The 16,105-nt window shown below is 35.3% G+C and overlaps 1 protein-coding gene across 3 annotated transcripts in view; it reads left to right on the top strand.

The window, feature by feature from the left end:
- LOC112045530 (proton-coupled amino acid transporter-like protein pathetic) overlaps window positions 1-15,845 on the top strand; it is a 65,342-nt gene extending 49,497 nt beyond the window's left edge. The window contains exons 2-6 of one of the 3 annotated variants that reach the window (XM_024081743.2): window positions 9,503-9,588; window positions 12,323-12,463; window positions 12,944-13,216; window positions 13,661-14,218; window positions 14,467-15,845. In XM_024081743.2, coding sequence (XP_023937511.1) covers window positions 9,503-9,588; window positions 12,323-12,463; window positions 12,944-13,216; window positions 13,661-14,218; window positions 14,467-14,881 — 1,473 coding nt within the window. In that variant the 3' untranslated portion in view covers window positions 14,882-15,845. Of the gene's footprint in view, window positions 1-9,502; window positions 12,464-12,943; window positions 13,217-13,660; window positions 14,219-14,466 lie in introns of all 3 variants that reach the window. The other 2 variants (XM_052890859.1, XM_052890860.1) reach the window with 2 other exon arrangements.
- Window positions 15,846-16,105: the final 260 nt, after the last annotated feature.

The raw sequence follows: 16,105 nt of genomic DNA, 5'->3' as shown, positions 1-16,105 counted from the left end.
TCTGCTTAATAGACAAATTCCATGCCAATCGAGCGAGCGATAGATATTATACTGAAAAGCTTATAGTCATGTGCCGGCATCGAAAAATATACCCTCATATGTTATTAATTTCAGATAAGAAATAAGACACATTGCAAATAGGTTAAAAATGATTCGCATATTTAAAAATGTATGTATTCTTGCTTAATATCTACCAAAGTTAGGTATAAGTAAGTATAATCAGTGATAATCAAAATTTCGGTTGAAGTTGGACTACTGTCCAAACATCTAACAATAAATATTGACATCACCATATTCGGGAACAGTGGTTCTATAAACATCAATTTGTAAAAAATAAACAATCTTAAAAACTACTTGAAAATACATTATTTTGAATGCATGCCAAAACTAATTGTCTGTTCCGCGCAAATAATTTTGCGGAGGTGGCTTTCTTTTCTGACCTTGGACGATGGATCATGTTAGTTTTACTATGTTTTATGTAGCTTTGTAAATATTGAAGTTAGCTGTGCCGCGCGGTTTTACCAGCGTATAACTAGTCCGGCAGATATGTTGGGATAATAGGATACTTTTATCCCTACATTTATGGCTATTTCATATATTCTTTGTGTAAATAATGTCACTGGAAAAATAATTATTATTCGTTATTTTGACTGTTACAACTATCTAAAATACTTTAACACTTTTAAACTCAAACTTGGATCACTTTTTCAAACATTTGAATTGTAAATAAGCATGCGTATAAGACGCTAAACAAGAAAGTAAACAGCAAACGTATTATAAGAAATAAATTGCAAAGTGTAAATTGCTGATATCACTTCACACTTCTGGATTGCACGACATACTTTGGTAACATTTATAGGTAGTATTTTATATACTTAGAGGTAGCATTGTTTTATATAAAGCTGAAACATGAGCTACAGGTCATTGCCAGTAACGTTTTTGATGACAAATAATCTTCATACCTATTGCTAAAAGTATATCCACATAAAGTCGTAGGTACGCATTATTCAATATTGTGTCCAGGGTGTGTATTAATATTCAATCCTTTAAAATATTACTTTAACGCAAGACATACCTATTATCGATTTTACATAGTATGGAAGTTTCAGAAGAAATTAACATTTAAATACGTGATTATGTCTTACTTGTTAAAAAGGCAGTGTTTTCTCCACAAATCGAAGACAAACTTCTAATTGCACAATATACGTAGGTCTGGAACACTGGCATCAAATTGTCATTTTAAGGTTAAGATGTAAATCCAAATGTCTACTATCCAAATACAAAGACCATCCCTCCCTTTTTGATGAAATTACCAAGCACAGTTTTTTTTGATGCCTAACCTGGCATATAATGCACTTAAAATTAGTTATATTAATTTTATAAAAAGTCCGATGATAAAAGGTTATTGTATCTGAAACTTGTAATGTGTCAAAGTAATTTATGACAGCTCAATTCCCGCGCAAACTCAGCACCATCCAAGTCATGTCTTCGGTTTTATAGACTCCTGGTAATTCCTACTAAGAAACGGTTCAATAACTAGGTTTTGGGGCGAGTCTAGTTCATAGCGCATGTGTAGGTTTCATGCGCATTGCTAACTTGTAGTGTTTGCCTCTTGGATCCTCTATAATCCTAGTACCCTGACTGGTTTATGGCTCGATACATTACCCCCAAGGAGCACGCATGCCCAAAATGCACTTCTTTGTCTTCCATCAAATCTCGCTGCACATCGACGTCATAAATCGTTAGAGCAGTGCACCGATAAGTAATACACCGGTCCGTGACGATAGGAGGACGACAGTATGATGAAGTTGTAATGAAGCAAAATTCTGCTATCATCGATAGAATATTACTTTTACTTTTATAATATAATACTTTTATATAAAAATACTAGCATTTTGCGCTCATATTTGACTTGATTTTAAAGTTAGAGACTATTATCTACTTTTTTGATACATAATAACTTTTTTAGGTAACTTCTTGTTTTAACTAAATTACACGTAGGTCCTAAATGGGTTGGATTCCGGATAGCTATTATAGTATTTGTATTATTGGCTAGATAGCTTTACATGCATGTACTGCATATTAGACACTAATTTGGAGCATCTTTTTATTTTCATGGCTATAATTTATTAATAGTAAAATACGAAATATTGATAAAAAAAATTGCATACGTCAAAGCGCACGGTGAAAGGTGCACAGAATAGGTTGCGCACAAAAACGTAACGGTGTCATTCGTCCTTCGAATTTTACTGCCCATATTTTTTTTATACCGGGGGCTATATATGAAAAATCGATTCTTAGGGAGTAAACTCCAATAAACTCCAAAAAGTGGTGAAACGCGGGCTCTAAGTTCGTATAAAATTCCTATACTATTAGTTACTTTAATGAGAATTGGTCATGAAATAATAGACAATATTATTGAATCGGGTTGTAAATAGGGGTTGAGATTTTAGAAAATGTTTGTTATTTTCAAATTATATTCACGGTAATTGGTACATTTACATCGTTAAAATGTAACAGGGAAATTGAATTAAAGCAGCTTACACCTATTTTTTTGTTGTGGTCCGATAGCTAGTAGTTTATATATTACGGATAATCGTGTTTTTTAATAAATATTATACTTGTACCTACTTAATTATTAACGTAATGGACCCGGTCAAGCTTCGCTTTGACAGATGCACAAGCAACCAATGAGTTATCGGCGATAAACAGATACCTTAGCCGCTTATAATAAGAATATGACACACACAGTGTAGACATATTACGGCAATAATTAACATGATTTTATTCTAATAAATTTTAGTCTAATGTATAGTAAAATAGCCTAATAAAAAGTAAATGGTAAGAATTCATAGTGAGTTTCTGCTACACTCGTATGTACAGCGAGGAACTAAGAACGTACGAGTGCTATTTACACATGTTGCACTCTGGTTGCACTGTACGCAGGCTGTATGCAAAAAACTCTTCGCGAGTCATGCATTCCTGTTATGAATTTGACACTACAGCTTATTATGAGCTCATTATAGCAGAGGCGGGGCCACTAGTTAACAAGCTGCTGCTTGTTTCCGAAAATTTAACAGCTTAACATCGTTGGAGTCAAAAATCTCTTTTCCCATATAGGAAGGAAAAGAGGAGGAAAATTTTGAATAGAGCAGGAAAATGCAGAATTTTGCAAAAAATAGCATCTGAAGTACTAGGGACCCAAAGCTCGTTAGGAGTGAGCGCTGCATCTTGCAGGTGCACTCAGGTTTTTGTCTCTACCCAGTGTGTGTTTTACCTATGAGTTAGAACAGGAGCGCGTACGTTCGTGATTGCATTGCGCATGAAACTTTCAATTTCATTTGTATGTTATGCACTGTTCGCACTCATAACGATAGAAGTGCTTTCGCTTATATATTGATTGCCCCACCCTGGCATCGACATCACTGAAGTTTATGCTATCCCCGTAGTGCAATCTATCACAAAACTGTTCGTACTGATGCGTATGGGAGATGTGATTTTGAATTAGTTTTAAAGAAATATAGTGGCTCACACTCTGTATGGTATTCAAGATGTTGCGGCGACGTCTCAAGTGCGTGCTGAGACCTGTTGTAAGTTGAAATGCATTACATGGTTCTCATTTTCCAATCGATCAATATAACTACCAACAGGCTAGATGTTCTTATTTCGCGTTGACAAACTACTCAAACATTTATTTATTGTAGTAGTTTAGGAACAAAGTAATGTATTTATTATCCCCAAACTATTTGCTGAAAAATACTTATGCCAGAGCTCTTCCTTTTTAAGAAAAAACGATCGATTCTCTCTCATCTGATCCCTAAATAGTCTAAGTTTTATCTCATTATATTTTAAAGTATTCAATATTTTGACAAAAGCATTTAACAATCGCTTATTGAAAACTAAAAATATGTAATCGGAACATCTATGTTCTGAACAAAACTAGCACACAAAAGAAACTGCGTAGTTTCATATCTGCGCCATCTTCAAAGCATTGTAGTGTTTTGCATATATAAAGATTTTTTAGCATTGTAAATCATGACCTTTGACATAGGTACGAGTGGATCTTACTGTGGGTCAAATACTTCATACAGTTTGATTAGGTTGACTCTACAAACATCTATAGGTAACTATGGGTTTTATAAGATCTTGAAACTATGATATATAAAATTTCTTATCTCACCACACCAAGGGTATTATTATTTATTTATTTTATTTTTTACAAATTAGCCCTTGACCACAATATCACCTGATGGTAATTAATGGTGCAATCTAAGATGGAAGTGAGTCAACTTGTTTGGAGGAGGATGAAAATCTACACCCCTATCCATTCCCAGGGTGCAGAAAAGTAGAGTCAGAAAAAAAACCCGGTGAGCGACTGCTTTTTGTTGAAACTATTTAGATGCTGAATAACAGCCCGCTCTCTTGTGTATCACGTAAAAAAGACCCAAATAACACGTCAGGAAGGCGTGTCCTGAAGTTTTGTTACAAATAACATCGATATAATTTGACCTTGGAGCCAATTTAGTCATATGCGCATCAGTAAGCCTAACAATAGGTGCTTGTATCGTCACACAATATAATATGTTTAGCATCTCGTGACTGGGTACTGATTTATTTGTATTGATCACCAATATATCCATCTTTTTTATGCTCAGACTCTGCGTGTGGAAGTCTGCCAATCCACATTAGGCTAGCGTGGTGGATTAACGGCCTAACCCCTCTCATTCAGAGAGGAGACTCGAGCTCAGCAGTGAGCCGAATATGGGTTGATAACGACGACTAGTCCTTGTGTAATAAGTCTGATTTTTTATACAACTTGACTAAAACATGCCAAAAGCAACGATGATATCTTAATACCGGTGCACTGTTATAGAAGATGTGGGTTATACTGGATCTGAATACTTGCAAAATCATAATTATGACTTTAAATATCGCCATTTATCTCATAACATAACTTAATGTTTCAAAAGTGCTTGTACACTAAGTGTAATTAAAATAAATGATTTTTGACTTTGAGTTTGACTTTATGTGAAACACTGGTGCTGCATATCTATGTTTTTAAAATGAGAAATTATGTCTGCAGGTTGTGAATTTTGTTGCAAACATTTATTAACTTGCTCGAATAAATTTACCATCCGAATTTGACTATCTGGCACTATCAGCATATTGACCTAGATATATGGCTTAGTCTGTATTCCGACAAGGTCTAACAATATCTGTTTACTCATTGTGATTATACAACTTACAATCCTAAAGCCCGACTGATATTTTGTAAGCGAGATAGGAGCTTACATCACGAGTGGGTATGACATTCTATTGCTAAAGTATGGATGTTCTTCAAGCAGAAAAAATAACTCATCAGTTAAATTTTGAACTAGGTCCTATACCTGCAACGTACCTGGTACGAGTAGATAAATAAACAGTGTTTGATCGTCATAAAGTCTAAGTAGTATGTTTAGCGTCTCGTGACGGAACATAATGGCTATTATTTGTATTTGTATCCAATGTAACCACGATAGTACAACCGTGCACCGACAAGCAAACGTCTCGGTCGTGCTTTCCAATTTTCACTGTTTATGTTTATAATAATAAAGAATAAATATCAAACAAGCCAGACGTCAAACAATATTGACAGCTACTGGCTGTTTCTACAATTTTATACACAGCAGCAAGATATAATTAATTGTGTGATTTTCAATTTGGAGACCGCTGGTGGGTTCCATCTTAGACAAACGCCTCTGTATCTGTTGTATTTTTTGCGTTTAAGCAGCTAACTATTATTAAATTCAACGAAGATTTAAAACATCGTTGTATCTGAGTATTCTCCAAGTAAAAAAGTCCCTCTATTTGAACTTATTTATCTTGGCGGATAAATAATAGACTTTAGACTTGTAAAAATAGAATTAGGCTAATGACAATAATAGGCTCATTGTGAGAGAAGTGCTCTGTTCGAAGTTTCAATGCCTCGTTCAGGCTATTTTCGTTTTTTCTTGTTCTACCGAGAAATTCTCTTTAGCAATCCCGAATGGATGAATGGAAACTTGGTGGTCTAACATCTTAATACCTCAGGGAGCACTTTAACATTTAATAGTGATAATTACAAATCATTTATCATTCATCACCATTAGCAACCCATATTCAGCTCACTGTTGAGCACGACTCTCCTCCCAGAATGATAGGGTTAAACAATTTTTCACCCAATAACTAGCTTGTCACTGACATAGCTTAGCGCATCGCTTAGATACCTCCTAGTGGGGGGTCGACCAACACTGCGCTTTCCGGTGCGGTGTCGCCATTCCAGTACCTTGGGACCCCAACGTCCATCGGCTTTTTGAACTATGTAGCCTGCCCATTGCCACTTCAGCGTCGCGACTCGCTGAGCTATGTGAGTGACTATGGTTCTTCTGCGGATCTCCTCATTTCTGATTCATTCACGCAGAGTGCCTATTAGTTTTTATGAGAGCCACAGTATACATTAATTTCAATTCAGAAAATCATTGCTACTAGCTTCAACCGATTTCAATAAAATCTATAAAACTCCATGAGCTATTTATAGTACGTGTGACTGTTGTGAATACTAGTTAAAGAGGAAAACATTATGTACATTACGTAACTACTCTAGTTTCTGCTAACTATATAAATGGATTTTTAGTGTAGATACCTACCTCTTGATACATTTTTTTTACTTTATTTTCCTTTTAAACCATGTATCTTCAAATGTCTGTGATTTTAAAACTTTTATAAATTTTCTATTTTTGGACATGTAACTACATTAAATAAAGTAATTTATAGACTGACTTGACTTGACTGGTAATCGTTTATTTATAATAGCAACTTCTGAAAAAAAACTTGTCCTAAAAAAGATTTAAATACTTTTATTTTCTTACTTAATTTATTTATACTTGTCATCCTCTGTAATTCAATTCAACGACATTAAAAAGGTATATGAATTTGTATTTGAGGGTAGGATGATGATGATATTATTAACACAGAACAGACATCACTAAATTAAGCTTTAGCTACGCTTAATTTATTAAATTAACGCTTATTATTAATAAGCTTGGTTTTCGCTCAAGCTACCAAATTGTCAGGATCTTACGCAATACTCGTATATCCGTACTTGTATCGCACACACGCATCTACCTTAAAATAGATGAACCGACAATAGTCTGCGACGGAGTCCCAATTCATTATTTGGAACCGGTTAAATCCAGTTCAACACAATCGCAGCGCCCGACTCCTATGCGACAAACAATAATAAATTCTAACGTAGTGAAAACAAACTTTAAAATTGCATGACTTAATAAAGCAGGGGTACTCAAATGGCATCGTGAGACCACAAAATCGATAAAAAGGTTTAAAAAAATGTTATTCGATCCTATTTAGCCTGCACAATACCCGCATAAATTAATATGCTTCTTTATTATGTGCCATTGCAAATTTTTCATTAAGCTTTTGCTATAGAAATAAGAAGTTAAAAATTACAATTTAACATATAAATACACTTTATCATTAGCATACGGTTTATGCGCATGATTTGCTATGATGTGTGTCTATTCATTAAATGTATCCTAACTTATTTTGTTTTCGGCTTCTTCTAATTTTACTTTCATTACCTACATGAGACAATAATGGTAGGAGTAGAAGAAGTGTCGTCACTTCTAAAGGTTCATTAATTTATTATTAAAAAAAATCATGAATACAAATAGTAGTAGAAGGGATTTATTTAAGTTAATAGGGTTCCAAATGCGGCTTGGTCCGAGAAGAGCCTACAACAAAGTATATCATTCTGAGATATATTTTTTTAACTATCTATAAGAAAACTATTAAAATAAAGTTTTCGATATCTGATGCATCAGTATCTTTAATCCTTTAAAATATAATAAAATACTTGCATTACGTTAATTTGTTAAATTTATGTTTGAAGTCTGAAATAATTTATTACAGTAATATCATAAATACAAAGTCAAAACAAGGAACGGTACGAAGGTTTGAAACCCCTGAACACTGTAACTGGTTACTTGTACACAATAAGGGGAATTAAATTGCATGCATACACACAATTTATGTAAAGAGTGACTCACGGGAAATTTTAAAAGGAGCAGGGGTAGGACACCCTTTATTATAAAATAATAACAATGTTTCAAAAAAGTACCTATCACGAAGTTTGTACGTATATACTAGCAGAAACTTGCGTCTGTGTTCGCTTAACGTTATGTATTTTACAAATCACACAAGAACCATGTTTTTTCCGGGATAAAAGATTCTGGTTCTGGTTCAAAGTGATATTTTATCTTCAAATTTCATCCAAATCAGTTAAGTAGTTAAGCCGTAAAAAGGTAACAAACAGACGGATAAATAGTTTATAATATTAGTATGGATAAACATAATTAATATTATTTATTTATTTATATACTTTATTTGTACGTCACAAAATAAGGAAACAAACAAATAAGAGAGAAACGAATAAGTAGGATACAAAAAGCCGTATCGTTAAATAGCCATCTCTTCCAGATAAACTTAAGTTTACAATCTTAAACATTTATTTAGATTTTTTTTACTTTCCATTTGACTCTTAAATGAGTATTCGTCCATGAGGCGTTATTCGCATTGCCACATGATGCTGGAGCGGTAGTTATTTTTAAATTGTAACTCGCCAAAATAGCGCGTGGTGGGTGCCTCACGTAAACATCGGCCTAACGAGCCCCCGAGCGTGTCGTGCCAACTGGCGACGTCATCACAATATTATCATAGCGCAAGCAATTGCTTCGTTGGTTGAGTGATTAGCATAAGTGGCTCTGGATTACGAGGTCTTGGATGCAATTCCTGGGTCGGGTCATGATCTCCTGACTTTTCTTTCTTCTAAGAATTTTTACACAGACGACAAAGCTATAATACAAGGGTACCGCTTTTTAGTTTTTTGGTACAGAACCCTAAAAAGACAAGCAGATGCTATGTGATAAAACCAATTACCATTAGGTACAGAGTTCCAGCTCTTAGTAATTTTATAAAAAAATAAATTCTTAGCACGTGCTCCAGCGAGAAAATTATTACTGAACTTTGAAAAAAATATAAAATGCACCGCGACTGAGGATATTATACTATTTACTATTTAGAGCCCTGAACTAAATAATAATCTATTTATTATTTAATCAGTTACCTGCCAAATTTCTAGGAGTCACAAGAAGTGCAGTCATCATCATCATTATCAGCAGAAGCCTTCTGCTGGACATACAGCAGAAGGCTTCGGCAGACGTCCATCGGCTATGCCTATGGATATGCCTCTCCATACAAAATAATTTTGAGCGACCTGCATCCTGCTTGATATCTTCGGTCCATTCCAGGGACGACCAACACAGCACTTTCCGGTACAGCGTCGCTAATCAAACATCTTAGCGCCTCAACGTCCAACGACTCTTTGAACTATATGCCCCGCCCATTGCCATTTCAACATAGTGACCTCCAGTGTAATATAACTAACAAAACATTTTCTTCCTTACAGAAACCTCAAATGCGGCCGATGATTGCCGAATACGATCCGAGGAGGAAAGGCGTTAAAAATGATCTATCAGATATCGTCATGGTCAAGTAAGTGACAATGTTCCAGTTCTTGCGATAGGTGCATCATCATAATCAATTGGCTGCCAATGTTGTTTTTAATTACACTTCAGTTATAGAAACCCGATCATCTGGAACATACAGTCTAAGCCCATCACGTAGCCCCGGTGCGGCTTTGCGAATTTTAACATATTTAATAAAAAACGCAGTCGGTTTAGTTCTAGGCAAGTTTAGTGTTTATGCTGTTGTGATCTAAGAGCCTATGACAGATCTTTATCGTTTTATAAACAATTTTAAAATAATATAATGTACTAAAAATGCAACATTAAGTGTAATCGCAAAGTTGTTCAGAAAAATGATACGAGTATCATACCGCCAGCCGCTGAGTTTTAATTAATAAAGCAACCAGTAAAGTTACGCAAAATTATGGAATATTTTTAGTCTTTTATCTTATCTACTTTAGTTATATTCTACAGTTTTTCTTTTATTGTGTTCAATTCACATTTTAGAGCAAAAGCGCTTGATTTACTTGAGCAAGTAAATTGTGATCAGACAACGGGATAAGTGACTTATATGTATAACACAAATGCGATTTTAAAGTATTCTGGATTATTGGGTTTCTATTAAACTCCATTTTGATTCATTAAGAATTATACCACATCACTTGTTTTATGTTGCTTTTAAAGGCAGTACATTGACGCGTATGTGAACACATATAAGTCAATGAATATATGACAACAAGCAACGTACTGCTTTTGAAATGAAATTCAATGAAAAGCATGCTTCAAAGCTTAAACGTGTCATCGTTTTATGTTGGGAACTTATATATACTTTATATTCAACTTATGTGCATTTTTCATCGGAAAGGAGCATTTTTTAATAATATTTTGACATTTTTGTTTGACAGGACATTGAAAAAACTAGTCTATTTATCTGAAAAAAGAAATTGCGAACCTCAAATAAATCTTTTGAGGCGAATACGCCACGGGTCAGCATGACCCGGATTTTGATTTGTCTATTGAGCAATGTTTAATCGTTAAAATGGTATTTTATATTGTATGTTGAGTGTTAAGTACATAAAACGAGCTTTAGCTCAACGCTGTTCGGAGACGCTCTGGGATGGCGTTTGCAGTATCCACGAGATTAAGGTCGCCCTGCGACCTTGATCATCTCGCTATCGCGATGGACTCATACACCGGTACATCATTCCATTTTGTGGTTTCATTTTGTTTATTTATTTTATTTGATATCGTTAAAAAAATTATTTTGAGTAAGGCTAGCTGTAGCCGCGGCTCCTTGCCCACCAGTCGTTGTAGGCCAAGAGCGAGTCATTTATTCGTTATGACATTTAGTACAAGTAGCATTTGCACACAACGACATTATTAATAGTCACAATAGCTCTAAGTTACAAAGACATGTGTATACACATGAACAATTTTAATTGGAACTGCGATTTGCTCGCAGTTATTTGTGTCAAGTCATGCGTCTGAAAATGTCGCTGTTTGCAGTGTCTAATTACTATACAATATATCATATCAAAAGCAGCAATTTTGTGACGTCAAGCTAGATGATTCTTCTATGAAGAGTTTTCAAATGTGACGTCACAAATCGTATTTCGCGTTAATTTACTTGCGTACTACAGTATATTTACCTATACAACGATGTTAGTTACGAATGTAATGTCATAGCGAATCAGGGACCCGGTGGAAAATTAAGGAAGTAGGTCCTTATTAAAACTGAAAGTTTGTAATAGTACGGTAGCCCAGAATATCGGAGTATGGAAAAACAGATGAATTCAGAATGAATTTGTGAAAAATCTGGAAAAACAGCAACATTTTTGTTATTAGTTCATGTGGAAAATTGCCAATGGCGGACTGAAATAGGAACCCGGTAGATCGGTCTCCTTTAATAACCTTCTCGTACTACCTGGTAGCTATACTCATGTATACAATGGGAGCTATGGCAAACCTTCAGACTGTATTTAAGGCTTCCTCAAAGTTTCCACCAGCTCGGCCCGAGTGACGCGGCGGCTGTTCGCTCGTGCGCCATCTCTGTTCAGGCTCGGTATGGGCTCGTGATCGGGAATTTTTGTACAAATTTGATCTAGCTTTATGTCTCACCCCATTCTCAATTGGCATTATACAAAAAGTTATCAGTTTCCGAATCCTCTGTAACAAATCTCCTAATTATTGTAAACGCTCCTTGACTATACGTACCGTCTCACTCTATTCAAAATTACTCTAATAAATTTAGTTACGATAGATACAAAACGTAAAGCTGTATTAAATTTTACGATACAGCCCACCCATTTTGTAAATGCCGAGGCTTAACAGAGTGACACGCACTTTACATAAATAAATGAACCTGTACATTTTGGAGACCATAATGATTGTCACACTTCACCCAGAAACACTCACACAGAAAACACTGATTACTGACTAACCATATTCGAATTTAGAGATATTTTCAACCGTGGGAATATATTAACAATTGTAGTACCGCATGCAGATCAGACTGTATTCAATATTCGCGAGGTCACACATTTCGATCAGATTTTAAGAATCATCATTTTAGCTTGAAACGTTACGCTTTCTGTGTTGTCACTACATGAACCATTACATTTTGTTCGTGCTTGAGATCAGATTAGATGTTGGAACTACACTGTTATTCACTCACTTTTAACCTATACATCATACTTATATTTTTTATATGTTTATTCTATGAAAGACATGTTCTATAACAGTTGTGCGTGACGGTTCCACAGGTACAAAGTTGATCCAAATGAGATACCAGTGGAACAACAGGCTGGGTCCACCCTCCCTCTTATGGAGATCCCAGGGAGAGATATCGAGGTGGATGAGGACTATAACCCGTTCGAACACCGGAAACTAGCTCACCCTACGTCGTAAGTTTTTCGTTTATTTACATTGTTAAAAAAGGCCTCGAATTCATTCAACTAAACAGGAGATTATTTAGAAACGTCAATTAATAATTTATTTAATTGTCACGTAAAACTCGTACTAATAAGTAAGGCATTGGTTTTATAACTAAAGTATGAGAGCAAATATTAATTGTACTTTACAAAACGATTCATTGAGATTCTTAATTATGACACGAGTATAATTTTTAATCATTGAGATGAAATAGTCACTGTTGTCGTATGTATTATTTATCATACTTACGTCTTTGGATTATAAATATAATTTCTAATTGCTATTAGTTGAAACTGCAAATGCTAACGATAATCTTTTACAATACTTACCAATACTACTCGTAGTAATTACAACAATATAATTTATTGGCTTAAATAATAATTAGTCAATGTAAATTTCTTGTAACTTCATTGAAGTCAAATTTTAACATGACAAATATTACTTATTTCCAGTGACTTCGATACTTTGATCCACTTGCTGAAGGGTTCGCTGGGCAGTGGGATTTTAGCCATGCCAATGGCTTTTATGAACGCAGGCCTCTACTTTGGCCTGGTGGCCACTTTCCTCATCGGTGGAATTTGCACCTATTGTGTACACGTCCTCGTCAAGACTTCCCACGAACTGTGCTTTAGAATGCAGAAGCCGTCATTGGGTTTCGCTGAAACTGCTGAGGCTGCCTTCTTGTCCGGACCACCTGCTGCACACAAATTTTCGAGACTTGCCAAGTAAGTTATTTATGTTGAAATCATTAGAATATTCAACGAATAGTTATAATAGTTGTTTGTAGATAAGGGTGCTATTAGAATCACTATTGAACTTTACAATCTCCTAAACATACCCTTTGATTTCGACCATTAGTCATTATTCTATATGTTGTTATAAAATACACTATATTGTTTAACTAACTGACGCCGCGCGGTTTCACCCGCGTGGTTCCCGTTTCCGTAGGAACACGGGAATAATATATAACCTATAGCCTTCCTCGATAAATGGGCTATCTAACACTGAAAGAATTTTTCAAATCGGACCAGTAGTTTCTGAGATTAGCGCGTTCAATCAAACAAAGAAACAAACAAACTCTTCAGCTTTATACAATTAGTATAGATATATTTAATTTTAATAATTTGTAATTTAAGACTATTGTATTAATAACTAATTATTTTTTTCAGGGCCATGATAAACTGGTTCCTCGTGATCGACCTTTTGGGCTGTTGCTGCGTATACATCGTCTTTGTTTCCAAGAACGTGAAGCAAGTAGTGGACTATCACGCTGAGGACAGTGATTGGCTACCTCATGACATGAACCTGAGATACTACATGGTGGCACTTCTCCCTCTGCTCATCTTGATGAATCTTATCAGAAACCTGAAATATCTGGCACCTTTCTCCATGATCGCCAATCTGCTTGTTGCAACTGGAATGGCCATAACTTTCTACTATCTGTTTCAAGATATTCCTAGCATGAGTGAGCGCAGTAAATTCGCTGAATGGGAACGTCTGCCAACCTTCTTCGGAACTGCCATATTTGCTCTTGAGGGCATTGGTGTGGTCATGCCGCTTGAAAACAACATGAAGACCCCAACCCACTTCATCGGATGTCCTGGAGTCCTCAACTTTGGCATGTTTTTCGTAGTTTCTCTGTACGCTCTTGTTGGATTCTTTGGATATTTGAAATTCGGCAATTTGACCGAAGGAAGTATCACTCTCAACTTACCCAAAGACGAAGTGTAAGTATTTAAGTATTAGTATTTTAAAGAACAGTTGTCGATTACGTTTATTGATTCAAGAGTTTTTGTACAATTAATACGAACTGCAAAAAATAGCAAATGTTTAAAAACAAAGATTATTCATATTCTTTGTACTTTTTAAACATTTGCAACATTTACAAAGATGAACTTGTGTGGTTTACCTAGAACTTTTTAAATGACATCAAATCTAGCAATTTTGTAAACGTTAGTGCTTTTTATTGTTTCAGACTGGGACAATGCGTCAAATTGATGATTGCTGTAGCTATCTTCTTCACATACTGTCTCCAGTTCTACGTGCCCATGGAAATCATCTGGAAGAACGTGCGTCATCTGTTCGGGGCCAAGAAGAACCTCGCTGAATACAGCATCCGGATTGGCATTATCATCTTGACCGTGTGTATCGCCGTGGCCATTCCTGATCTCGGACCGTTCATTTCATTGGTCGGTGCGGTCTGCCTTTCGTTCCTCGGCCTCATATTCCCAGCGGTCATCGAAACAGTAGCCTTCTGGGACCGCCCCAACGGCTTGGGTCGGTTCAACTGGGTCCTCTGGAAGAACACTTTCCTGATCTGCTTCGGAATACTCGGTTTCTTAACGGGTTCCTATGTCAGCATTTTAGATATTATTAATGGTGGCGAATAAGTTGACTAATGCAAAAGACTAAGATACGACTAGCTTAAGGCTCAAATTGGATTTAAGGGCTAAGATTTTTTTATCTATATAAAACTTTGCTTTTAGATCCACTATTATCATTTTATACTGTTTTATTATTATAATAATAAAAAGATTCCTAAATATCGTGAGTTTTACATAGTTAATTTTCGATGTTATTTTTCGAGATTAGTTTTAGAAGTATATACTACGAGTAAATAAGTATATGCCAACTGGGGTAGTTTGCGCCAAGCGGGTTGCGTTTTAACCCATAATATGAAATGGATTTTTTGATTCTTATTGATTGTGACAGCGTAGCTCTCAAATTATCAAAGGGTTTTAATCATTTGCCGCATGAGTTGCAGAATTTCTAAACCTACATTACACAACGATGTTCCTGGGCTTAAAAGACTTTGAAAAAATCTAAAAAGAAGTTTTTAGACAACACAAAATATTAAAAATTGTGAAATTGCTGTCATCGTTTTTCGTTAAAATAACGTTACTATCTGCTACTAACACTACTAAATAAATGTTACTTTACGTAAAATTACGTTAATTGTGTCATTTTGTTGAAAACACAATGTTTTAGATGATAGCAAAAACGAAAGTGCGATGAAAAATGACTGATTACTTGAATGGTACACAGAGTTACATAATAACCCTGCAGAACTTTTAGTAGCTGACGCACGGATTTTACAGAAACTTTATCTTACAGTACCAGAGGAACCAGTACGTAGATTTGAACACGCATTTTCCAATCATCAATCGAAATGGTTGATCGTATTTATAGATTTGAGGGCTACGAAGTTATATGTCGAGGGCTAATTTAATTTTAACTTTATACTTGTTATGACTAGCCCCGAATCTCTGTAGCCATTTACGAGTACGTGCTAACGATGCCTAGTAGACTAGATTTTCTCAGGTCGACACCAAAGTTCTTTATCGATAGCAGTGGTTTTTTAATCACCTTATGAGTTCGGACCTTAATCTTCGTTTATTTGAATACTTTGTTCTTACTGTACTTTTGGATATTGTCAGTGTTTATTATGAGAACGGTACGATTACTCATACCAAATTATAGTCCCTGTAAAGTATACTCGTGCATAGAACGGACTCCGAATTTCAACTATTTCGTCTATCTGGCTCGTTTGAATAATAGTTTTAAGGAATTTTAGATATATAATATACGTGTGAGATGTTTTCTAGAGCATTATC

This window comes from Bicyclus anynana, chromosome Z (assembly GCF_947172395.1).
Source record: "Bicyclus anynana chromosome Z, ilBicAnyn1.1, whole genome shotgun sequence".
Lineage (NCBI taxonomy): Eukaryota > Metazoa > Arthropoda > Insecta > Lepidoptera > Nymphalidae > Bicyclus > Bicyclus anynana.
This window is presented reverse-complemented; position numbering and strand designations above follow the sequence as displayed.